This window comes from Triturus cristatus, chromosome 8, assembly GCF_964204655.1.
Source record: "Triturus cristatus chromosome 8, aTriCri1.1, whole genome shotgun sequence".
Taxonomy (NCBI): domain Eukaryota; kingdom Metazoa; phylum Chordata; class Amphibia; order Caudata; family Salamandridae; genus Triturus; species Triturus cristatus.
In genome coordinates, this window is record NC_140591.1 from 1,648,224,866 (window position 1) to 1,648,252,242 (window position 27,377).

A 27,377-nucleotide genomic window follows, 5' to 3' on the forward strand; every position below is an offset into this window, starting at 1 on the left:
ACCTGAAGGAGTTGTTCTTGGACAGCTTCCCATACCACATCTTGGTCAGATAGTTCTGAAATAAGAGAGATAGCTAAAGAGTAGCAGTTATGGTCATGCTATTACTGAAAATAGATGAATAATACATGAAAACAAGGGTACCACATAAAGGCTTGAGTGGTAAAGCCTAAGGCATGATGTGGGGGCAAATGTTTGCCATAGTGCATCTAATCCCCGAAGTAAAGTTATGGAACTGGTTGTGCAGCTAACAAGGGTCATGAGGACTTCTCTAGAAGATGAACCAGGATTGAAGGATGATTGAGAGTGTTTTAGAAGGTCCCAGTGATGGTTAGCCACCCATGGCTTGGGTGACTAAAGTGAGAGTTAGGCATACCATAGAATATTTGGAAAGTATAGAAAGGACAAGAGAGGATGCATGTCAACCCAGTGTCAGGAACTCTATACACTCCCTTTCAAAGACCAGCCAACATGTAGAAAAAACGTGAAGTGGTGTAACACCAAATGATAGCCCCACTGTGTAAAAGTAGGGAGGAGACCAGAGTATAACACTACCCTCAGTGCCTCTACAACAAACTGAGGGAGCTGTGTCCAGTCAACATTTAAATTATTGTTTTACCTTCACTTGTCTGCTGATGAATGGTTTATCTTTAATGGATGTTACTTAGCAGTAAACATGTAATTCAACTTTATGGCTATAAGGATGTGTTTTATTTTTATTTTGATGCATGAAATGGTCTAAAATAAACCATAACCTGATGCTACTGGGAGTAATATAAGTAACATAGCTTCAAGAGTTGAGGAGAGGGTGCTAGGCTTCATGTGACTTGAACAAGACTCCCTCCCAGAGGGTTAGGCTCTAGGTGTGCCTATGGGAGCTTTGCCATATTTGTGTCCTACATCACCGCACTATTTGCCAACTTTTGTACTATTTCATAAACGGAATAAAATAATTCATATTAAATGTGTGTACTTTCTCCATGCTACATCTTTAGTAAAACGAACAAGTTCTGCACAAAGTCATGCATATGTTATGATGTGATGAATTCGTTTTTACTGTCAAGAAGACATGCCTTGGCATGGACAATTAACAGATGAAGTGCAGGGGAGCTGGTACAGGACCAGATATATGAGTGGACCAACACCGAGTGGTATTTGGTACACACAGTACATTTTCAGTGTATAAGAGGGTACCCTTGACAGGTCATCTATCAGAAAAGGCACTTCTATGACTTGCGTCCCAGTATGGATTGCAGTATTTAGAGAGCAAAGTTCTAATTCAAAAAGCATTGTATCATTGCATCCATCATACTGGGTTACATGGTACATGTGGTTGCCTGCAAAGTAACCAAAAGATCATTCATTACAGCAAACTCTGGGAAAAGGCAGAGGCCGTAAGGGGGGTGAACACAGGCAGTAAGATGATGGTAAAGAGATGTGTTCAGAAATCCCCTGCAGCACTGCAGGAAGCAGAAGAGTCTGAAGATGGGCATTCCACAGTCTTTCAGCTACAAGGACAATGTTGCTTTCACCCACATTTGTCCTGTGATTTTTTTACTTCATGTCTCGTTAAGTAAGATCTGTGAATGTTGATACTGACTTAAGGAATAAGGATTGGGCTTCTTAAGTAGTCCGGTTTATGTGTGTGGAGTGGCTAATACACCACATGAAATGTGTTGAAATAGACAAATGCTGGAAGGATGTCCCAGGTGTTTTACGACCGAAGGGATGAATTTGAATTTTGAATTGTTGGAAAATAGATGGAAGAAATGATGCAGGAGGGTTTCCAGTGTTCCAAGGATGGTGCCAGGGAAGCCAGCCAGCATGTGTCGCTTCTGTCATTATCTCGAAGAATGAAAGTCTACTGCATCTGGGATTGCAGATGTTTTGTGGAACAAATGGCTTCATTTTATAGAGCAGACAAAGCACTTTCTTGTTTTGGTCAAGGTTGTGGTACACAGCAGGTATTCCGGCTTGAATGATTTGTGGGAAAGATGTGCAGCTCATGATGTAGCTAATCAATGAAAATTAATGATAATTTGAGATATCCTTGTGTGTCACTGGCATACTCGTGGTAGCTGATGACCGGCTGGTCAAGAAATACTCCACAACGAATAGATAGGCTGGATCAGGAGGGCAGAGTTTCAAACTTGTAGGATACTACAGTAGACTGGGAGGCAAAGAGAGGTAGGAATCTGGAGGAGTTTATTTACCCAAATTATTGACTTCTCAGAAAAGGCATGTGAAATATTTTAGGATTAATTCAGTGATCAAATAATAGGGTAGAACCAGATGGCCAAATGTGTCAGAGGCTGTTGACTGTTCCTGCAGGCAGGGGCCACTGTTGCCAGTGATCTTCAGGGCATTGTTCATTTGCTGGATTGTCACTGGTTTCAAGATGGGAGGAAACCAGGCTGGTAGCGATCAAGAATCCGGTAAGCGTGAACTACTTATTGGAGTTGGTTTTTGTTAGACCAATCAGCCTTCTGGTGGTCATCCCCCAAAATATTTGCCTTCGCCTCTCATATTTGTGCTGGTTTCGATTTTGTTAGTCTTAGGAGTGTGTGCACTTTACCACTCCTAAGGAGTGCTAAAGTGCTTGTGCTCACTCCTTAAAACATGGTAACATTGGCTTACATTTTATTGACATATTTAATTTACTTAGAAGTCCCTAGTAAAGTGGTATACCATATAGCCAGTGCTGATAGATTAAGGGCTACTAGTGGGCCTGCAGCAGTTATTGTGCAACCAACCTACGTAGCGTTTTAAAACGTGTCTCAGGCCTGCAATTGCAGCCTGTCAGCAGTTTTAAAATGCCAATTTGATTTGGAAGAATAACCCCCTTTCCAAGCCCTAGACACCCCTTTTATCACATATAAGTACCATCTTCTGTAGACCTACACAGACCAAATGCAAGGGCACATTGTAATTACACTTTGGATAAGTAATTTTGCATTTTAAATATCAAGGTAGTGAATTTCTCACAAATTCAGTTCTCACCATTGTGAGGCCTATTTCTCCCATGAGATAATATTGGGTTGTTTTATTACATATAATGAGTGCTAATGTTTGATTGGGAGCAGCAAAGAAAGTAATGTTTGGTTCTGAGAAATTGTAATTTAAAATCCTCTTTAATGGCAAAGTTGGATTTTAACTCACAATTCATTGGAACAGTCCATCCTAAAATGCCAAGCCAGGTCCTCCCTGGACTGAACACAAGCAACCTGTGACCGGTTTCGGGGCATACCTTTCCCACTTGGGGCGACAAAAGCAAAAATGTTCGAAACTGGTCCAAGGATGCTTGTTCCTGGTCCAGGGAGGACCTGCCTTGGCAGTTTCGGCTGGACTGGTCCCATGAGGAGCAGGGTCAAGACTGTTTTGCATATGGTTTGGTCCAAACTGGGGTGGCATGGTGAGCAAAAGAACAATGGATTAAACTCAGATCTTTGTGACTGGGGTGAATATTTGCATTGTTCAGCATTATGTTCATCATTTGTTCCTTTTGTTTTAGAAAATTGACATTTTCCTCTCCTGTCTATTTGGTGTCTTCCACCTGTTCCTGGTCATGTGACTAATGTGAGTGGCAGTTGGACATTGTATATTCCTCCCAGACAATCACACAATAGACTGGCTAGGTGTACCTGAGTGGGCCATCAGTGGCAGAATGGGGTGGGCGCGAGCTGTGCACCGCCCCACTTACGCATCAGTAGGCTGGGGCCTGCTCACAAAATAACTTCACACTAGGCCTGGAGCCTTGGGCAGAGAGGCAGGAAATTCACCATTTCAAAACGGGATCTCTAGAAGCATCCCTACTACAAGGGAGGCACCAGGTATAAATATAGGACCATCAGACCCACTCTTCAGTTTACTTCTTAAACCTGAGTAGAGACTCTTAGGGGAACCCCTGCTGCTGTAGCCTGTTGTGTACTTCAGAGTACTGCTTTGCTGCACCAAAAGGACTTCTCTGCTGCCTGAAGCCTGCCTTGAACCCTCAGAGGTCTGTCCTGCAACTTGAGCCCTACACTTCTCCTTGAACCTAGGACTTACATAATGGCTTCAAGGGCTAGTTGGCTAGTCTCCTGATCAGAACCTCAGGGAGTGAAAAGGCTCCAACAATCTTGAACCTGCACATGGAGCCTGCCAGAGTTCGTTCTTTTTCTCCAAGAGGTGCACCTCCAGTTATGGACCCTTGAAAGTGGTGCAAAAGTTGCCCAGGTAGTCCAAATCTAAAACTTGGGACTTGGAAAATGTTCTGCAAAACCTGCTCTAAGACCCTGAGGAGACCAGAATCAATCTGCTCTTTGATCCACCCGAGCTTCATTGCTGGTAGGCCTGACTTTGCGGCGGCTCCCACTACAATCTTCTTCATAGCTGCAAACCCTGTTCAGAGGCTCCTCGCAGAAGGAATATCCGGCCTCATGAAGCCCTTGTTGGCTACAGCCTGCAGCTTCATCTCAATGGAGGTCTTTGTCTTCCAAATAAGAAAATTCCAAACAGAGGTTTCTTCATTGCAACTTCGGCCAGTGGCTCCCAGACAAGATTGCTTTCTCCTTCGACACCACCAGTAGCCTTGTTCCGCAGAACTTTACCTTCTCAGACATTTTTTTCAGATGTTCTTCCAAGTGTGAAGCTACACACAGACAGTGTCCAATTCACTTTTTGTATCTGACTGGGACCCCATCGAGGTCAGCCATAACTTTTGACTTTGCCCCAATCTCCTGCGACTGGATTCCCACCGTTGGCCCTTTGATCTTTTAGGTATTAGATTTCACTTTAATTACTCAATTTTTCTAAATTGGTGTAGGATTTGTCTTGTATCATGTTTTCTCTTTATTACTGATTGTGTGCTGCATATATACTTCACGATTTCCTCTAAGTTAAGCCTGATTGCTTTTCTGCCAAGCTACCCGAAAGTTAAGCACAGGTTAATTTAATGACTTTTTGTGGTTCACCTTGACAGGGACTGTGGCTACTGCTTAAACATAGTTGCACCACATTCACCTATCAACCCAATTTCTCACATTGGTGCTCAGTGGTGGGATCCAGTACTTGTATGTGTGCAGTGCCATACAGTCATTTGTGTAATGCAAAAAAAATCCTTATAAATATGTTTACATCACCGTTGATGTCTTTTCATATTCTCCCTATTTATGATTGGCTATTGTGCTATTTTTTCTAAATTTAAGTTCCCTAACTACTTTTTCCGCAATGGAGATGGAGCTCTTCAACTTAGATGACCTTATTAGGGCTGAGCTACAGAAGCTCTGCAAATAGAGGGGGCTGAATGCAGGAAAATATGCCACATAGGTAGACAACCAGAAAGCCCTCTGACCCTATGACGAGGTCAAGAGGATGCCGTCCACACCAGAGGAGCAAGAGGATGGCAGTTCGGAGGAGGAGAGACTGGCCGTGGATGAGGAGAAGGGCTCACCAATGGGCCCTTGTAGGAAGCTGGCTCTGTATATACTACACCAAAAAAAGTATAGAGTGCACAGAGTCCTGTGGATCCCCATAGGTATAGCAGAGGCTGAATTAGGTAAGTACTAACAGCTCTCTTTCTGGTAGTGTGGGTGAGCAGTTAGGCTTATCCAGAGGGAATACGTGCGAAGCTGGATTATTACATGGTGTACACTTATGTAAGTGGGCACCTTGCACCAATCCAAACCACCCTTATGGTGATTTTAGTGGTCTTATACAACCTTAGAATGCTCTCTAAGTGGTAGCTGTGGAGAGCAGCCTTCAGGCTTAGTCCAGAAGGAGTGTAAAGCAGCTTGTTTTACCAGAACAGAATCTTATAGGTATAGATTAAGTGAAAAAGATCCACACAGTGCATTTATAAAAATATGTATTTATTATAAGACACTCACTTACACATACAGATATGTCCTAGCCAGTGATATACACAATGCACACAATACTTTGCAATAGAAACAGGTAAGTAGCACCCAATACACACTGGTTGCCAGGGGAGAGACCAAACCATACATTTAAAAAAGTGGTATGCGAACCACGACTCAAGTCAAGACTATACCCAGAAGACATAGAAGTGCGGGGGACCCAAGGTACCACCCTAGGTAAGACCAGGAGCCTCGTGGAGGCCATGTGTAGAGTGGGAACACAGCCACGGGATCAATGCAAGTCAATGACTAAGTCACAGTTGCAATTTTAAAGAAGGACCCTTCCCATTGGACCCTGAAGAAACCCTGTGGAAGACAGAAGGTTATAGAGCCACCCCACTCGTGGATACCTTAGGAACCAGGATACCTGCTCCAGGGAAGCCAGCACATAGGTGTGAAGTGGCTTTGCAGACTGCAGTCAAACTCAATGGAGGACTTCACAAAGGTGCCGCTGCTGGAGAAGGTGAAAGTGTCTGGTGGAACTCAAAGGTGGATTTACGATGTGAAGAATCTGCAAGCAGAGGGGACAGAGTCTGTGCCACTCAGGAGTGACCAGTAGGCACGGAAGATGAAAGCCCACCAATGTTGCGTGTTGCAGACGAGCTGACGGTGACGTTGAAACTGCAGCTGTGTGCACCACAAGATACTGTGGAAGAAAAGGAGCCGTACACAAGCTGCCCCATGTTGGATGTCAAGAGTTGAGGGGTCGGTGTCTTGAGGGAGCACCAAAAAGCCTTGGCAACTGCAACCAACTTGGAAGGTGAAGAAGGTGCAATGTCGGGACCAGCAAGGTCCAGGAGACTCACCACAAGCAGGGCAGTCAGGGCAGGCCCAGAGAAATCGGGGGAGCCCAATGAATTCAAAGATGACCCTCAGGAGGACCCACAGGTTGGAGGCACTGGAGTCGCAAGAGGAACTCGAGCAGCTCACAAAAGATGCATACCCATGATGCCGGTGGAGTGGTGAGGATGAAGATCTTGGTCACTGGAGATGCTTGAGGTCGGGGCTACTTGTAGCCCGAAGATCTTGGTGGAAGGAAGCCATCATACCTTTGCAACTGCAAGTTGACATGGTGCACAAGGGTTTGGTTCCTGCTGCTCCAACAAGGAATACTGGCCTTAAACTTGGTAAGAGGATAGGGCAAACCATGAGCGATGAGAAGAACTACTATGTTTGTTGCTGAGTCATCCGTAGCCCTGGGGAGCCCAGAATCAGCAGAATGGTTAGCTTAGTTGTGGTGTCTGAAGATACAGAGAAGTGACTCCTTCATTTCAAGGGAGATTCCTTCAGGTGTCTTAGATGCCTGCAGGCCTTGGAAGGTTCCTGTATGGTGCACAGGCATGGGCATTGCAGCAGACGAGCAGGGCAAGGAGATCAGGAGCAGCAGGAGTCTTCCCGGTTACAGCCTTGATGCCCAGTGTGAAGTCCAGAGTGCACAGACGGTTGAAGAAGAAGTGGTGTATGAAATGAATTTTGTCCCACGACGAATCTAGGGACCCACCCACAGGTAAGCCCTTAAGTACGCTGAGGAAAGGGTTGGGACGATTTACCGGTCCCTCCCTAAGAAGGGTCTTAACAAAGGGGAGGAGTCTCCCCTGTACTTTGTCTAGTTTTGTGCCAGAGTGGGAGCCAACGGCTCTCTGAACTGGTTTGAACTGGACTATGCATGGAGGGCACCAAGTGTGCCCTGCATGCAGACTATGTGGCGCTGGCAAGCACCCCCACACTGCCCCAATACACTAAACCCTGTCTGTGACAGCCCTAGCTTGCTGTCCGGGTCTGGAAGACTGGTACTGAGAGCATCAAGGGCCTCCCAACTGAGCTTTACTGTGCATGGAATCACACCTCCCATACCATTTACGGTGTGGGGGTATGATTCCAACATGTTTGATGTCAAACATGACATGGTTCGTTACAACCAATTTAGAGATGACCATTGCGCAATGACGCAGTGCCCCTCTACTTGTTCGATGGCTGTCTCACTTACAACCTGGGATAATGAGCTCTGTAGGCTGTAGGGGTGCCTTGCCCATGCAGGGGAACCCTCACACTTAGAACCGAGCACCCTGCCTTCATGATTGAAAGGCCTGCTTTCGGGGTGATATAGGTTTAAGTGCAGTGACCATAGATATAGGTAAACCTATATCTTTTGTAAGAGATGCTAGCACCAGCTTACACGGGCTGAAATGGCAGGCCTGTAGTTACAAATTGAGTGGTCTCCCAGGGGTAGCATAATACATGCTTCAGCCCCTGGGAGACCCCTGGTGTACCTATGCCCTGGGTACCTTAATACCATATACTAGGGACTAATAAGGCTACACCAGTGTCCAATCTGGGATGTACCTAAGTACTTATCAAACCAATTTAGGGGCGAAAGCCCAGAGACTGGGGCCCCAGTTATCAGGATCCCAGTCAGACTAGTCCGAAAACCCCATTACATCAAGCCAAAAGTGGGGGTAACCATAAAAGCAGATCCTACTTTCCTACAGTGTGTTAAGCATTTAATGGACTTCTCAATCTAGGCTTATGGCACACACACAAAGACTGAATCCAGATCAATTGGGTAAGTATCAAAAAAGATAAACTTAAGCTTTATTTTTAGAACCAAGCGGCCTTGAGCTGCAAGAGGAACACAACTCACCCCAGCGGAGTTACACATCACCAGGGCAGAAAGCAGTGTGTCTGACCATGGTCTGTACTCAGAAGAGCTGAAGGATAGAAAGAAAGAGGGAGCTTAAATTGCAGCTGGGGTATCTCAGCCAAGGAGGAGCCTGCTGCACGGTGAGCTCTAGAAGAGAAAAAGGCAGAGGCTAAGAGGGCCTTGGCTGAAAATAAACTACTGTTGAATCATGAGATGAGTATGAAAGAGCGGGCGCTCATACCAGGCAAGCCTCAGAGTCCAATGACAATGGTGGCAGCATACATTACCTGACCCTTGGAGAAGTGAAACCTCTCATACCACAAGACCTGGTGCCCAGTTATGTGGTCGGTGATGAGAAAGATGAGGTATGTTTTACCTATGACATAGTTTTGGTGATGCAGAATGTCCCAGCAGTGTGTTGGGCAGCTAGCTAATGGAAACACATGCCCACAGTTGGGAGAACAAAGAAAAAACAAGAAGATGATGGACGGAATACTGAAACTTTTCAGACACTCAACCCCAGTCACAGATCTGGGTTGAATCAATCATCTTTCTTTATCTCACTTCACCACCTCAGTTCAGACCCAGTTATATGCAAATTAGTCTTGACCCTGCACACCATGGGAACAGTCCAGCCCAAACTGCCAAGCCAGGTCTTCTCTGAACCGGAAACGAGCATCCTGGGACCGGTTGCTGGGTAACACCGTTCATCAGCCAGGCTAGTTTGAATCTAGTGGCAAAGTAAGCAAGGGATCCACATCTGGGCAGACCCTGCCAACTTAGAGCGAACAAAGCAAACAGAAGGAGATGATGGATGGAGCACTGACATTTTTCAGACACTCAACCCCAGTCACAGATCTAGGTAGAATCCATCATCTTTCTTTAGCTCACTTTGCCACCTCAGTTCATACCCAGCTATATGCAAATCAGTCTTGACCCGGTGCCTCATGGGAACAGTCCACCCGAACTGCCAAGCCAGTTCTTCCCTGAACCGGAAACGAACATCCTGGGACCGGTTTCTGGGTAACACCCTTCATCAGCCAAGCTAGCTTGAATTCAGTGGCAAAGTGAGCAAGGGGCCCACGTTTGGGCATACCCTGCCAAATTAGGGCAAACACAAGGAGATGATGGACGGAGCGCTGAAACATTTCAAATGCTCAGTCCAGTCACAGATCTGTGAACAATAGATTTAGGTCCAGATCTCTGTACGGGGTGAATGTATGACATTGCTCTGCATTCTGTTTATCAATTGTTCTTTTTGCATTTGTCACCCCGAGTGGAACGGGTATGCCCAGACGTGGGTCTTGTGTTCTCCATGCCACTGGAGTCAAGCTATCCTGGCTGATGAGGGGTGAAACCCCGAAACTGGTCCTAGGATGCTTGTTTCCATTTCAGGGAGCACCTGGCCTGGCAGTTCGGGCAGAACTGTTCCCTTTGGGTGCAGAGTCAAGACTGATTTGGATATTGCTGGGTCCAAACTGGAATGGCAGAGCCTTCCTACAGGGGCTGGCTGATGACACACCCCAGGCAGAACTTTAAGGACAAGACAAGACCGTAACCAAACAGGAATGGCATTTTGAGCAAAAAAACTATGCCACTTGAGTCAAGCAAACCTGGCTGATGAGGGGTGAAACCCTGAAACCGGTCCTAGGATGTTTGTTTCCAGTTTAGGAAGGACCTGGCCTGTCAGTTTGGACTGGCCTGTTCCCATTGGGTGTAGGATCAAGACTGGTTTGCATATGGCTGGGTCCAAACTGGAATGTCATGGTGAGCATGAAAACAATGGATTTAGGCCCAGATCTCTGTATTGGGGTGAATGTATGACATTGCTCTGCATTCTGTACATCATTACTTATTTTTGCATTTGTCACCCCGAGTGGGACGGGTATGCCCAGACATGGGTCCTGTGCTCTCCATGTCACTGGAGTCAAGCTATCCTGGCTGATGAGGGGTGGAACCCCAACACCGGTCCTAGGATGCTTGTTTCCAGTTCAGGGAGGAACTGGCCTGGCAATTTGGGCTGGACCGCTCCCATTAGGTGCATGGTCAAGACTGATTTGCATATGGCTTGGTCCAAACTGGAATGGCAGAGCCTTCCGACTCGGACTGGCTGATGACACACCCCAGACAGAACTTCAAGGACAAGACAAGACCTTAACCAGGCTTGCCTCCTACTTTTATTGGCCCTAGATGAAGACACTCACAGATACATTCTGCAGGACATGTCCCCCCTGCCAGACCAGTGGTAAAACATGGAAACAGCTTAAGGCTCGCTTGAATTCCTTCCTGTTATTGGCACCCCCTTGGAGAGGGTGGGCATCAACAGTTTCAAACCCTTGGACCCCAAAACAGTCTTAGTTAATGGTTTTTGTGGACCATGCCACTCGGTATATAGCAGGTATCTCTCCGAGGGCTGTGACCGCAACTGCAGTGTCTACTACCCTGATGAAGGATTTTCACTATGCTAGGGCAGAATTTTCACTCAGCTCATGGAACTGGAGAAATTTGATGACCCTAAATTACTCTTAATGCATAATTCTGTCCAAATTCTGCCAACGCAGGGAGGCAGAGCTTTTTCCCATTTGATCATTGCAATGACAAGGGGAACAATGTGAGGCTCCAGCAAGCGAGCTGATGAGCTCAAGTGAAATTTGGAATTCCCTAGCTTGATATACAGTCGCTAGAAAGCCTTCCAGCACGGTTTTCTAAAGAGGGCTTCTTCTCAAATAGATTTTCTACTCTATAAGAAACAAAATCAACTCAAAATATTTTTTGGACTAGGTAATCTACCTGAATGAATGGTTCAGGTTGTTTTTTTTTGTCTGACTTACTTTCTTTGCTTTCATTTTATATCCAACAAGAAGGAAGTTCCACAGAGACTCTAAGTTCTTGTTCCTATCTAAAAGGCTCTTCCACTGTTTTGCGGTTATTAACATGTGGCCTGCTGATATTTGGTGTAGTCTTTTTGCTTTTGCCATAGGCCTGCATGTTCTTTTTTGTCCATGCCATGGCGGCCGTGTGCCAAGGTGAGCATTTTGTGTAGCAAATGTGCTTTGCTTTTGCGGTAGGCCTGCATGTGTTCTTTGTTGTCCATGCCTTCTTGCTTGTTGTTGTTATCTGAACATGTGGCTGGTGGCCATTTTGTGCAGATAGTTTGTAAATGCTTTGCATCTACTTTTCACAACCATTTTCTAGGGACATTGACAGAAGAGGACTACCCCATATTGTTTCTGTTAATTTATTTTTTATTTCCCTGCTATGACTTGAATGTTCTTGAGGATGATTGTAGTACAGTGATTTTTTATTCCTTTTTCCTTTTTCCCTGTGCCTACTTACATCCCATTGGATTTTTCATAGTTCATACAGAGACAATACCAACTATTTTGAGGTCGAGCCTAGCAGCGCAGCGCATGCGATGCTTGCTTTGCGAGGCATGCAGTTTTCAGTGTAGCGTGGAAGCTTTGTGGAAGCTCCCCCTACTCTCTGCCCATTTTTTTCATTGGCCTAGGTCCTAAATGCTGCCTTTCGATTGGTTTTAGGTTTGTTAGTCCCTCCTCATGACAGCCATGTCGTAATTATAGCCTTCCATGGTTACTGGCCCCTTTACTCCGAACACAATATTTTCCCTGTCTCCCCCGCCCCCTCCTGCAGTCCGTTACTTCCTGGCCCCCCTCACCTCCCTCCCAATCCCGTTCATGCCTTCTCGCCCACCCGCAATCCAGTTTCCAATGTAATAGGTCTCACGTAAATGCGAGTCCTACTGCATTGCAAATGCTTGTTTTATTACTTCAGAGCTTCGCTGCTCATGGTGGCAAGTTCCCTTTGTTCCTCAAATAAGCAGGAGTCACAGATGTGTGAAAAATAGGCTGCGGGTTGAAGGATGCTTGCCCCCTACTTGCGCATATTGAAAGTGATAGACACCTTGCTCTGCCACTAATTTGCCTCCACGTTTAAAAGGCCTCTGGAGGGCCTAATAGGTTTGAAAAAGTTTCAGCCTGGCTCTGTCTCCTGGGTCTATTGAAGTTATCTGTTGGGGGAAATGGTTAATTGCAGTCCATCCTTGAAGGAAAGCACGGAGAGGCTCTCTCCCCCTGTTCGAGAATAGCGCCAGGCTGACAGAGGTCACAGGGAGTCAATCCCACTGAAATGAGGTGAAATCAGTGCCCCATTCTTCTAAGCACAACTCTCCTTTGGCTGCGTCCACTATAGAGGTGTTCTGTGTGCCTTTGAGGGCTAATAAGACCCTCTGTAGTATCCCCTAAAAAAAAAACAATTAGCGAAGAACGTCGCCACTGAGTCTTCTCATTAATTTCACATGAATTGGCCCTACCCCTAAAAACTGCGTACCCGGAAATGTTCATCTACTGTTTATTTTCTTAATATAATAGAGAAAGTGGCTTCTTATATAATTTTCTTACTGATGAGCTCTAAGTTTCCTAACTATGTTTCAACGCCTGGCCAGGGAGTGGTCAGCGGTATATAAATGCATTGTCAATTTGTGGCGGTTGTTGTCTTTTTTTTCGCTCGCCCGCACCTCAGTTTCCAATTCACCACATCACTGTACAACAGAAGAGGTAGGTTTGCTCACCAATTCGTACACACAACTGCTACAGCAGGAGCAGAGCTGCCCTAGATTTTTTGGGTGCCCACTATCCCCGCCTCCCTTTCCCGTCCCGACCCCAAGCATACCAGCAGGTTTTTATACCTTGCCAACAGATATGGCAGTCTAGACTAGGACCATTACAAACAACAGATTTTTCAAGGTAAATGCAGATTTAAGATTTTTATTTTTTTACAAGTACCTATATTGCTGCAGCCATTCTCTTGCGAAATGTACCTGACGATATTACTTTAACAAGCTATGCATTCTCAATGTTTATCAATTATTATTCAAACTGAAACTGTTTGACGTCAGCGACTCATAAAAAAATGCCCTGAAGCTACATACTCACTACTTAAGCACTATTAGAAAGAAACAAATACATGATATCACAAATTTAATTTTGGAAAGAGCATCTCAGTTTTACTTTTCGTTTGCTGTAAGACAAGTTTCTGTTTCACACTTTTAATAAGGCATCATTTTGCTGCTTTGCTTGAAAGCATTGATATAGTATGTACATTTTTGCAATTAAAAAAGTGAGCTTCTTTTATTTGGTCGGTTGCCCTCATCAGGAATTGTTTCCTAAATATAATTATTTTGGGTCTGGCCTTTAGGCATATTTATAGTTTACTAGTATCATGTAATGAAAAGAAAAAGAAATCTATATACATAGAGGTGTTTTGGGTCTTCCCTTTTCATCCACCAGCCTCTTCATCTCCCTTTTGTTTTGCTTCTATCCAATACAGCATAGAGCGGGGGGCAGCGAGTCAGCCTATGATTGGCTCTTTCGCACTGAGTGTCAGTGTTTTTTCCTGATCACATGTGCTTATCCACCTCATAAGAGGTGAACTCCATTTTCAAGGTTGGTGGGACAATACAATGCATTTTTTCTGTTCATTCCTTGTCCATTTTAGATCTTGCCTGAGATAGTGCATGGCCGTTGCTTGTGAAACAGCGTGTTAGCTTACAGTGGGCTTAGAGCCTCACCCCCATATTTCCCACTGGTTGGCCTAATCAAAACTAATTTCCTTGATGCCCTTTGGTCATTGCATGCTGGCTTTATTTCCCCTTCATTCATTTGTTCCTCCCCTGGAGTATGGCCAATGTACTTGTGTTCTTTCACTGTTCACACTTTCAGAGCAACTTTTTTGCTTTAGTTTGAAGCACACCACAAGACTGCATGTGTTTGTAGGCCTTTCTACTCACCTCCTACTCTATCTCCTTGTGTTATTGCTTTCCCTCTCCATGGTTTTGCTTGCCCGATCCAGTGCCTCTCCATGTTATTTCTTACCCACTTACCCTTCCCCACTCTGTGTTGTTGCTTGCCGCTGCCTGTCATTTTCCGTGTTGTTGCTTGCCCCTCCTACCCCTCCTGTTGCACTCAGTTCCATTGCTTGTCCCAGTCATGCTCCATTCCATTGTTTGCCCTCTTCCACCCCACTCCATACTGTTGCTTGCCCCTCACACTCTGCATTGTTGCTTACCCCTCCTGCTCCATCCTGTGTTGTTTGCTCCAACTCTATCCTGCATTGTTGCTTGCCCCTCCCACTCACCTTCTCAATCCTACGTTGTTGCTTGCCTTCTCCTGCCTCATCCTCCCATTGTTACTTAGACCCTTCCACCTCGTCATATCATATGTTGTTGCTTGCTCGCTCCCACCCGCCCCATTTTGTTACTTACCACCCTCCCGCCCTATCCTCAGTTGTTACTTTGCCCATCCCACCCCGTCCTACGTTGTTGCTTGCCCGCTTCCACCCCAACCCATGTTGTTGCTTGCTTCCTCCCACTCTCATGTCCTCCTGTCCCACCAGCAAATACAATCATTGTCAAAAACAATATATTTCAACTGCATGATCTGTTGGCGTTGCCAATGTTTTTAGCCCTTTTACACAGCCGGTGTACAGCATTGCAGAAGGTTTTTTTTATTAAAACAAATTACTATGACACGGGCAACGCTTGCTGCGGTGGAGCGTGTTTTTCAAATATCGGTGGCAGGAGGCATAACACCCTCCATGTTGCACGCCCTCCCTCCCTCTGAGATGCCTCCCAAAAGCAATAAAAAAAAGCAATATGATGCAGCCAGCGTGGACTTCATCCCACTGCTTTAAAAGAAATAATGATTAAGCCATACTGCACAGAGGCTGCACTGTTGTGCAATATGACTAAAAACATTGACAAAGCCGATAGCTTGCATAGGGCAGATCTATTAGATTTGATGGTGATTTGTTTTTTTTAGGTCAAGCCTGGGCAGCTCAGGCGCTGCTCTGTGAGGCATGCTGTATTTAGGTATGGCAGAGAAGCTCCGCCCATTTCCCGCCCACCTGTTCAATTTGTTCCTGTTACTGTCCTTGCGAAATCATTGCCTTCCATTTGTGAATAGGCTTAGGATTCTGTAATAATGAAGGATGTCTCGTAGACAGGCCGCTTAGAACAGGTTGTAGGTTTATTTGACAGGTAACAAAGTTCATATAAAGATCATCAGTAAGGCCTCAGATCTCCAGTGGAGCCCCACCAGGAGCAGCCTCCATGCTGCTCAGCCCCATCTCTTCCAACTGCCAACTCCTCCAGTCCCTCACCCCCAACATTCTAAGTGACATCACACACATGGCTGAGCAGCAAGGGACAGAGTAGCAATGAGGAAGATGCACACAACACAACAGGTTATAACACATCTCCCTTCCTTACGAAAACAAAGCATAAAGATACAAATGCATAAAATCAAGATATAACCAAAAAACCATTGCATACATAAACAGAAAATTCATTATGCAAGTAAACATACCACAAATCAGAAAATACTTGCAAGAAAACCAATAATGAACCCCATCCCCCTCCCTAGGGAACTAATTAGATGGGAAACACCACCAACAAACGAACAACAATGGGGTAAACACACCACCCCATAGGGGAAAACACCTCCCATAAACTCGGAAATAGGGAAAATAAACTTCCCTATGATACAAATTACAGAAATAGGGGAACAACTACACCCTATAGGGGAAAAACACCTCCCTTAGACACAGAAATAGGGAAAATAAACCTCCCTATGATACAAATTACAGAAATAGGGGAACAACGTCACCCTATAGGGGAAAAAACACCTCCCTTAGACACAGAAATAGGGAAAATAAACCTCCCTATGATACAAAACACAGAAATAGGGGAACAACGTCACCCTAAAGGGGAAAAAACACCTCCCTTAGACACAGAAATAGGGAAAATAAACCTCCCTATGATACAAATTACAGAAATAGGGGAACAACTACACCCTATAGGGGAAAAACACCTCCCTTAGACACAGAAATAGGGAAAATAAACCTCCCTATGATACAAATTACAGAAATAGGGGAACAACGTCACCCTATAGGGGAAAAAACACCTCCCTTAGACACAGAAATAGGGAAAATAAACCTCCCTATGATACAAAACACAGAAATAGGGGAACAACGTCACCCTAAAGGGGAAAAAACACCTCCCTTAGACACAGAAATAGGGAAAATAAACCTCCCTATGATACAAATTACAGAAATAGGGGAACAACGTCACCCTATAGGGGAAAGAACACCTCCCTTAAACTCAGGAATAGGGAAAATAAACCTCCCTATGATACAAATTACAGAAATAGGGGAACAACGTCACCCTATAGGGGAAAAACACCTCCCTTACACTCAGAAATAGGGAAAATAAACCTCCCTATGATACAAATTACAGAAATAGGGAACAACGTCACCCTATAGGGGAAAAACACCTCCCTTAAACTCAGAAATAGGGAAAATAAACCTCCCTATGATACAAATACAGAAATAGGGGAACACGTCACCCTATAGGGGAAAAACACCTCCCTTAAACTCAGAAATAGGGAAAATAAACCTCCCTATGATACAAATTACAGAAATAGGGGAACAACGTCACCCTATAGGGGAAAAACACCTCCCTTAAACTCAGAAATAGGGAAAATAAACCTCCCTATGATACAAATTGCAGAAATAGGGGAACAACGTCACCCTATAGGGGAAAAACACCTCCCTTAAACTCTGAAATAGGGGAAAGACGTCACCTCCCTTAGACTCTCCGAACTTGTAATAGGGAAAAATACACCTCCCTATGATACTCAGACCACTGTCATAGGGAAAAAACACCTCCCTATGATACTCTGACCACTGAAATAAGGAAGAAAACACTACCAACAAACGAACAAAAAAACAATGAACACAAAAGCAAGAGAAGATATAACGAACACCGGTGAGCGAACTCTCACCCGAGGTCTTGACACGGAAAGAGCTGCATGCAACTGCCACCCTCCGATTCGCTGCTGCGCAGCAAGTTCACCCCAGTCAATGTTAAGAATTGCTCCTCAATTGTGCACTATGTACCCAAATGCTCGCTTGAGAAGAACAAAGAACCATGTTATGCACGTAAAAGCTATCCATCTATTCAGGAAAAATGTCTGTTTGCATTATCACGGATTATAAAATCCGTGCTCCGCATTTTTACTCCTCTTGTGCACAGTGCAGAAAATGAAAATAAATAATTCCTTATAAAGAATGTGCCACATCAGTAAACCCTGTGGGTACATCGCGTCTCAAATGCGCTTCCACGAACACGCAACGAGAATGCGAGAGATCCTTCTGAAATCTCCCAACCCAAAATGGATGCCAAAAGTACGCGAGAGCTGACGCGTGAGCTGACGTCTCGCAGATCAGCATGTAGATGACGAAAGTAGAACAGTGCAGCGCGCACCGTGCGCATCGCATCACGTACTGAGTCCCGGTCGCTGAGTCAGGAAGAGGATTCCATTGCGTCATCACTCCCAGGATGGCAACGAAGAAGGAACATCTCTCGCACCAACGAACACCTCCTGCACCAACGGCCCCGTCACAGCGTGGCAACAGAGCACAGCAAATCCAGTCCGGTAAGATGACACTTATAGAAGCCTTCCGCCCCCCCCCCCAGGAGCCCAAAAGGCACACGGTTCAACTGAAATCAAGTACAGTACACACATATTGTATATAATACCCCTCAAATAGGTTTTCACAAGAGTGCAAATGTGGTGCAGATTTCCTCCATAGCACGTTCCTCAGGAGCGCCAAGGCACACATGCACAGCACACTTGTATAACTCCTCAATGGGGTGTCAGTTTACCAGCATACGTCACTGCTTCCTCTGAAAAGCCGTGGAGCAAACAATCTCTCCCAAAACAGATAGCTGGGGCAGAGCAACTCTTCCTTCTTGGATGGCAGCAATTCCTTAATTTACTTTTCGCTGACTAGTAAAGAAGGTGAAAGGGTATTTACAACCAACCCTCCTCAACATGTAGAGTTTCAAAACGAACTGGCACTCACAATTTAGGGCGACCGATGGATAGGTCACTGGTGGGGCTCTTGAGTGTCAGCTTCCAAAAGTTCACTTGTAATCTCCCTTAAGTTCCTTTTTTAGTTCCAGTTTACACATTTTAGCTAGAGTACAGTTTCCTACAGCAAATACGCAGCAAGTTCCACTTTACTCACAGTTTCAGTACAGCAACCAGCTTGAAAGTTCTCTTGAAATTTTTCCTTTTATCTTGAAAATCCTTTAAGCAACAGAAGCCATAGTCCATTGAAGTAGCACACGTAAGTTCTTTCCAGTCGTCGCCAGTGTAATAATGAAGGATGTCTCGTAGACAGGCCGCTTAGAACAGGTTGTAGGTTTATTTGACAGGTAACAAAGTCAGAACTCCTGAGGCGGAAGCCGGGAGATTGTGTAATTTTGCTTTTAAAGTGTGTAACTTGTTGCTTATTTTACTCACTCACCTCCCCCTCCTGGGCACTTGCACATGAGATCTTGGCATTTCCCGCGCAACCGATTGTAGAGCTGCAGCGGTGCCACTACTTCTACGCCGCCATTCCCCTGAGGCTGCTGGCCACGCCCCCTTCCAACACGCCACGCCCCCCCCTCTACTTTTCATCCTATAAAAATGTGCTTCTCCCGTACGCGCAGCGGACGGGCGCAGCGGGCGCGCCGTCAGCGCGCCGAAGGCGCGCCTAAGGCAAGCCCGTCTGCGCCCGTCCGCGCCTGGCCCGCGCCCAGTGCCAGGCCCCCTGCCCCTTGCGCCCATACCATCACCTGGACCAGGACCCAACTTCTTTCTTTTGGGCTAGGCACTTGCTCTCCCACGGTCTGCTGTTGCACGTTGGACTTGGAAAAATCATCCTTTAACTGCGCTCAGTGTAACTACTCCATTCCCGGGTTCCTCAAGCTCGGCTACCTGCTAAACCGGTGCCTTCACCCATTTTAAAGGCAGCTCTAGTAAATTGCCACTCCCTGCCCGCGCACTCAGCAGACATATGGCTCCTGCTGGATACTTACACTTGGGACGTACTTTTCCTTACAGAAACGTGGCTTAAAGATTCCTCAAATCCAGACATATTTCTGGCCATTCCCACTGGCTATCGCCTGATGGGAGTTAATCGTGCCAACTCCAAAACTGGAGGAGGCCTTGCTGTTATTGCCAAGTCCCACTTTATTATTAACATAAATAAAATTCCCAACTTGGGGCTCATTGAAGCTATGTATCTCACAATAATGGACTCCGCCTCTACAATTTTTGCTGGCATCGTGGTTTATAACCCTCCCTCCGCTTCTTCTGCATCCCTTAGCACCCTGCTACACTCGATTGCAGATTTGTCCCTTAAACACTCATATTTTACAGTGCTGGGAGATTTCAATCTCCACATTGACAATCCCGCCTGCACTCAAGCCTCTTCTCTGCTTGAAACTTTACAGGGTTTGACCCTGTCTCAGCTTATAGAGGGTCCGACCCATAATGCAGGTCATACACTTGATCTTATTTTTTCGAACCACCCTGGCATCTCTTCTCTCCCTTCTGTACCCCTCACGTGGACAGATCACTACTTACTCCCTTTTGAATTCAACGTCCCCTCCCTGCCCCTCCCCTACTCCATGAACAGAGAAATAGGACGCAAATGGTCGAAAGTTACCAGTTAGGCCATTAAGACCTGTTTGGACTATCATTTTAATCCATTGGAAGACCTGGACAAGGAAACAGCTAGATTTAACTCTGCTCTCTCTTCTGCATTAGATAGTATTTCCCCCCTGGTCCCTTTGACTTCCTTCAGATCTCGTCCTTCTGCTCCCTGGTTCTCCTCTATACTAAGAGAGGAAAAAAGCAGATGTAAGCAGTTGGAACGAAAATGGCGTAAGTCCTATGACCCTATCAACAAATCAGCCTATAAAACGGCATTAAATAAATTTCAAAAACTTAAGAGGTCCACAATGAGAGACTATTTTTCCAAACTTATTCATCAGGCGGAGAATTCCTCAAAAACCCTCTTCACTATCGTTAAGGATTTTGTGAATCCGCCTGCCCTGAAGGCCCAATCTTTTCCCACACAGGGTCTCTGCAATGGACTATCTGATTTCTTCCAGGATAAAATCATCAAACTATCAGCTTCCTTTGAGCCCATACCTTCCAGCCCCCATCTGGGTCCGTCAGACACCCAGCTCTGCTCTTTTAATTCCTTTGCTGAGCTGACCTTAGATTCTTCCCTGTCACTTTTAAATCAGGTGAAGACTGGATCTCCTTTGGACCCAATTCCGGCGAAAGTGATGGGCAATCTAGCCCCTGTTTTAATCAACCCTCTCCTCGCTATATGGAACTCTTCTTTGTATCATGGTCATTTCCCTTCAGTTTGGAAACAAGCCAGGCTGCTTCCCATCCTAAAGAAACCAGATGCAGATCCTTCCCAATTTAGCAATTACCGTCCCATCTCCCTTCTACCCAAACCCGCCAAAATTCTGGAGAAAGTGGTCCAGAAACAACTGGCCCTTTATCTAGAAACTAACCATCTGCTGCATGACTCACAGTCCGGTTTTAGATCGGGATACAGTACTGAGACTGCTTTGCTAGAGGTTTCGGAGACGATTAGGGAATCGGTGGACGGAGGCGAGGAGGCCATGTTAGTCCTCTTGGACCTGTCCGCCGCATTCGATACCGTCTCTCATGATATCCTGGCGACTAGGCTGCAGCAGTTGGGGATCGGAGGCACAGCCCTGGCCTGGATTAAATCATTTCTCACAGGGAGATCTCAAAGGGTACTTCTCCGCCCTTTTGAGTCAGAAGACAAACCCCTTCTTTGCGGGGTGCCTCAGGGCTCTGCCTTGAGCCCCCTTTTGTTTAACGTGTATGTGGGCCCTCTTGCCAGGGTAGTCGAATCGTGGGGAGTCAGGGTGGTCTCTTATGCTGATGATACCCAGTTTATTTTCTCTTTCAGAGACCATTCTGACTCGCATTTTTCCAACTTTCGTAACTGCCTTGGCAACATCTGCACCTGGATGGCTTCCAATCATCTAGCCCTTAATACAGACAAAACCGAGGTGCTTTTCTTTACTCAGAAACCTGCCCCCCCAGCTGACCTGTGGTGGCCTACGGTGCTGAACCCCCCCCCCAATCCAGTAGAGTCAGCCCGTAATCTTGGCTTCCTTTTTGATAACATCTTGTCCTGCAAAGCCCAGGTTAACAAAGTCACCGCAGCTTGCTTTGGCAAACTGCGCATGATTAGGAAGATCTTCCCTTACCTTCCTCAGACTTCCCGCAAAACTATTGTCCATGCTCTCATTACAGCACACCTGGATTACGCCAACAGCCTTTATGCTGGAGCCCCCCTCTATCTCATTGACCGATTACAAATCGTTCAAAATGCGGCTGCCAGGCTTATTGGAAACATCCCTGCCCGCAACTCAGTCAAAGCATATCGGAAAGATTTACACTGGCTCCCTATCACTCGTAGAGTTCAGTTTAAAATCCTTACCCTTGCCTTTCGAGCCATTCACGGAACTGGCCCATCCTACCTGAGCCAAAGACTCAAACTTTCGAAGTCTATTAGAAACCTAAGGTCAAATAATCTACGTCTACTAGTTGTTCCCAGATTCAGGCTAGCCCGGAGCGGTGGTAGAACGTTCGGTGTGACGGCGGCTAAATTCTGGAACGACCTCCCTCTGGACCTTAGGTTCATCGAATCTGAGCAGATCTTCAGACGCAAATTAAAAACTTGGCTGTTCACCCTACCGTGAGTAGGAGGACTTCTGCTTCACTGGGTCGGAAGGGTTTGACCCGGTCTGCCTCCTCTGGTGATTTTCTTGCTCTCTCAGCGCCGGGACACCCCCGACGGGGGTAGCTGTGCGCTTTATAAGTTTCTTAAATAAATAATAAAATATAAGTTTCTTAAATAAATAAATATAAAGATCATCAGTAAGGCCTCAGATCTCCAGTGGAGCCCCACCAGGAGCAGCCTCCCTGCTGCTCAGCCCCATCTCTTCCAACTGCCAACTCCTCCAGTCCCTCACCCCCAACATTCTAAGTGACATCACACACATGGCTGAGCAGCAAGGGACAGAGTAGCAATGAGGAAGATGCACACAACACAACAGGTTATAACAGATTCCCTCCTTGGTACCGCCTTGTCGGCATTTGTAACCTCCAATAATGACTGGACTTTTTACTTGAGTTGTTACATGGCCTGCTTTATAAGCTGGTGAGCACTATTTTCTTTAATCATCTTCCCCTATTTCACTCCTATTTAATTAACAGCGCGGGACACTTTAACTTTAGCGGCCACACTTTTCCAATTATTTCATTAACAACGTGGGCCGCTTTCACTTTAGAGGCCGTGCTACACAGCCTTTTAATTAATTTTTCTCCGCTTTGTGTAGAAGTGCACCCCACGCACTTTCACTTTAATATTGACTGTGTACCTTTCTTTAGACGCTGCTCTCTGTAACCTGAATGCAGTGAGCAGTATCTAAAGAAAGGGGCGCGGCCACCATACAAGCATATCACTGGAAAATGTGATTCTTACTGCGGCTAAGACGTACTCTTGGCCTTCAGTTTCTATAAGCTCAAAACATAGATTATTTTGTTAGTACTATTTAATATGCCCAGTATACCTAGTGGACCTGGAAAGTGTCAGCAAGGAGCATTAACCCTCTGAGCTATGGTCATGGGATTGGCACGCGCGAGCTCGTTGTTACACACCTCAGCTCTATAGCACCCTGTGAACCCTCTGGGCTGTTCTACTCCGATCGGTGGCCTGCAGGTTACACACAGAGCCTTCACTTGCTTTAGTCACCGCAAGATGCACAATTCTCGATCTCCAAAATGTTGCCCTTGGTAAAATATGCCGGGATTTTCTCGTTCCTGTTATTGCTGCTGCTGGTATGTTGAAGACCGCAGCAAATGGGTTTTGTTCTAATTGATAATAAAGACTTTTGCACCAGGATTTCAAGGAGGGGAAAGATTTTGGACCTACTGAGAACTATATCAACTAATTGTTGAGTTGAAATATTTTTAGCACAATAGGGTCGTAGCCCTCGATGTAACTGTTGTTTACAAATGTTTAATTAAATAGGTTTTGCATTATTTATGTTGCCTTCCTTTACAAAAATAAGAAAATATGGGAAATAGTGTGTTTTCGAATTCTTGACACCACCAGTGTGTGAGAATTTCACTTAAATAAAAAGAGCCTTTGGGGTATTTTGAACTGGGCCACGTGCATAGGGATTCTGGCCACTGCACGCGGCCCTATAGTCCACTCTTGAGGTGTTTCTGCATCAATAGGGCTGGGGCGCTTCATTTCAGCTTTACGGTTCAGCACTTGAGTGTGGAATGTGGGAGACTTCGCGCCCTCATGGTCTGAGAACTTGAGAGCATTGTGGGATAGCTAAGTTGTCAGCTGTTAATAGTATTGGTAATAACATAATTATTAATATATATTTTTTTGTTGTCCTCATTCGCCACCAATCTCGCTTCACTATGCACCGATGATCTCTGTACCAAACTCAGCAAGCTGGAAGAAGGTGGGCGAATAGATATAAAACCCGCCTACAGGTGCCAGCGATGGACCAACTGAGATAGCTCTTCTACCAAGCTCCAAGATCTGGGGACCCTTGCCGTATAGTTGGAAACACACGGCATAGCCCAGAGAGTGTTGAGGCAGCATAATCATAGGACTCAGGAAAAAAAAAAACAACAAAGAAAAAAAACCCTCACACACTTCCTGAGCCCCATCTGAGTCGTAACAAATCCCAGAATGCCAGATTCTTCTTGCTGCAAGATATAGCAAGATCGAGCTTAGAGACCGCCACAGCTGATGACAACCAGTCTGAGAAGATGGGAGGGGAAGGATCTGTCCACCTTTTGCAGATTTCTCTCCTGGCCAACAAGGTAAGATAAACAAGCATTTTCAATGCAATAGGTCTCGCATTTGTGAGAGTTTGAGCTATTGGCATTGAAAATGACACTGCCTTTTATATATGTGTTGCTTTAAAAACATAAATGATAGGCATTTTCATTTACAATGCCAATAGCTTAAACGCTCGGAAATGAGAGAGCTATTGCATTGAAAATGCTTGTTTAAGGACTATTCCATTTTTCCCTCTTCCCACCGCCTGCCATAAATGTCTCATACGCCACAGGAAAAACACAAGCAATCATTTTTTCAAGAATGATTCAATTTCCCCATACCCCCCTTGGTGGCTCATAGGCCGTAGAGGCACATACATTAACATTTTCAATGTGTACATTAATGAAATCTTATGTCAATGCATTGTTTTGGAATGGACAGACACACTATTTTAATTATTCCTGATGACCTCACTAAATGATATTGTCTGTAGATTCAAACTGCAAATGCAATGTCCCCCTGAATTTGTTTTCTTGTTTGTTTACTTTTAGGTACACAACAATAGTCATCACACACAGTACAGTCAGACAAAAGGCAGGCTGTGACACCACCTTGTCATCTTTCATACAGGTAACTTGATATAGGCTCAGGTAGGATCCAAACCTTTCACCTATATTTCCCCTGCCATTACACTACATAACGGAACTTGGTACTGGCCTCTTACTTAGTTACGGTACTGCTTAAATGATGTGGGGTTTTCTCCAAAAACTAGCCTCATTCATTATGCATGAGGATTCTTGGAATCTCAGCAGGACTACCATCTCCTGCATAATAACTATGTATGAGGGTCATTCCTTCCGTTATCCTAGTCCGACATGACACAGCAAGGTAGATCTCCTGAGGGTAACACTTTGGGTATATAAACACTATGGGATATATTCAAAAGAACATGTGATAACTACCGCAAGAGTAGCGTAACGCCACTTTCAACATCGCAGCCTATCACGGAAAAATAACCCCGTGGCAACGTGGAATTCACAACGCGGCGGTAGCATGCGATAGACCCCAGATAACGTTGCAAATGTCTGTGTGAAAATCAATGCCCCACTGCAAAAATGCGATAGGCGAACGCCAAAAAATATGCGATGAGGCCAACCGCAGTACATAAAGTAGCGAAAACCAGCCATAGGCCTGCAAATCCCATGCGTCTGGCGGGACAATGCACCATAAAAACTACAGAAAATACACCAGAAACAAGCCAAAGCACGTAGCAACATGGATGCACGCTGACCCAGCGCAGAGGCCAACCCAAACCCCACAACCCCCACAGAGTACCAGCAAGGAACAACGGGGTCAGGGAAGGCCAAGGAGAAGAGGGAGTGAAAGACGGGGTGCAGACCGCAGGAAAACAAGACCAGCGTCACGGAGGTGACAGAACACTACCAGCAACTGCCCCACAAGCAGACCACCTGGAATGCAGTCCGAGTGCCGAGGAGGCCAATCCAGGAGGCCAATAGGCGCCGGCATAATGTGACTACCTAAACCAGGCACAAACCCGCTGCCAACAGGAAGGCATCAACGGCGACAGGAGGTGGCAGTCCAGCACCACCAGAGTTGCTGGAGGAAACCCAGGCCACAGTCATCAGTGTGGAGACGGTGCAAGGAGAAGGGAGTACAGACACAGCTAGCGAGGACCTGACACAACATCAACAGGGAGTGCAACAAACAGGGATTAGGGTGACGGGGGGAGATGGGCACAATGGCATACATGCACAACGAGGTGTAGCACACTGCACACCCAAAATCACCCAGGATCATGTCCCAGATCCCCTTGGCACACTGCAGCACACACACATATCACGAACAGCACACCCACAACTGCCTCCGCAATCATGACTCTGTGACCTACTGGCCCACAGTGTAGGCCGGAGGCAGCGGTCAGCAGTAGCCCACAGCCATGTGTCATTGGCTCGCGATGCACAGCGCTAGTGACACCAGGGCAGTTTTTGGTAGTGTACGAACACCTCTGTAACAATTATCCTTTTCTCTCCGCCAAGATGCAAGGCGTCATCCTCTTGTGCCTCTCCTTGCGTGCAATCATATTTAATCTGCCTCTGCATACTCGATGTTCAGTTCCAAATCTGTGACCTACTTGAGCGTAGCCTAGGCTTTGAGCAGTGTACGCCGGAAGGAGTGGTCAGCATGGGCAATTCACCGAGTGGGGTTTGGTGCTGTGGCGGCTGGCCCGGATTTGGGGTCACTGCAATTCAGGAGCCAGGACACAGTTTCACATATGAGACCTACTGGGCCGCACAGGACACCAGTGGAATATGCAAATGAGGAAGGAGTAATAAGGGCCAGCGTCGGGGGCCAGCGATGGTCTGAGAGGCTGGCAGGGTCGCGGGCCCTGGGCTTGGAGCTTACACAGGCACGTGGTGCGCCCTCCTTGACACACGCCGGTATCGGCTGGTGATCAGTGTGGCCTGGCTGCGCATGGTCGGGCCTGACGGGTCCGTGGTCCAGCGGGCAGGGGTATGGCAGGCGCACAGGATCGCAAGCAACTCTGCTAACAAGGACGGCGTCGGCCTCGTGGCAGGGACGTTGGTCTTTCCGGATAAGACCTTGCCCAGGGATACGTGCTTTTTATTCACACCCCTAGCTGGCCTGGCATACGCTGGGCCATCCCACTCTGCTCACGCTTACGAGGGGGGGCGTAACAGGCAACATTTCCGCAAGGAGCCCCACTGGCTGGGGTGACATGGTTGCGTCCACTGTCCACTACACTCCATACACCAGAGGTGTATTTCGACATGGATATCAGTGATTTCTGCATACTGCGGTCTGTCCAGCACATTGCCGCCGCTCTTGGCATTGTGTACTTTCCCACTCATGGTTCCACTTCATCCTTCACACATGCCTGGTTGCCACCTCTCCCCACATTCGGCTATTGTGTGGCTGAGGTGCCATGCCATTGATTGGTCATGTTCACGGCTTGCCGAGGTTTGCATTGTAAGCTGTTCTATCGTGTCTGGTGGGTGGCCATGTTGTTGTGCATGATTTTGTGA

At 46.1% G+C, this 27,377-nt stretch overlaps 1 protein-coding gene across 1 annotated transcript in view; it reads right to left on the minus strand.

The window, feature by feature from the left end:
- Nucleotides 1-27,377, minus strand: part of LOC146808487 (transient receptor potential cation channel subfamily M member 2-like) — a 1,974,138-nt gene that overhangs the window by 1,173,009 nt on the left and 773,752 nt on the right. Inside the window, exon 17 of the mRNA XM_085623577.1 lies at nt 3-55. Within this exon, the coding sequence (XP_085479703.1) occupies nt 3-55 (53 nt within the window). The remainder of the gene's footprint in view (nt 1-2; nt 56-27,377) is intronic.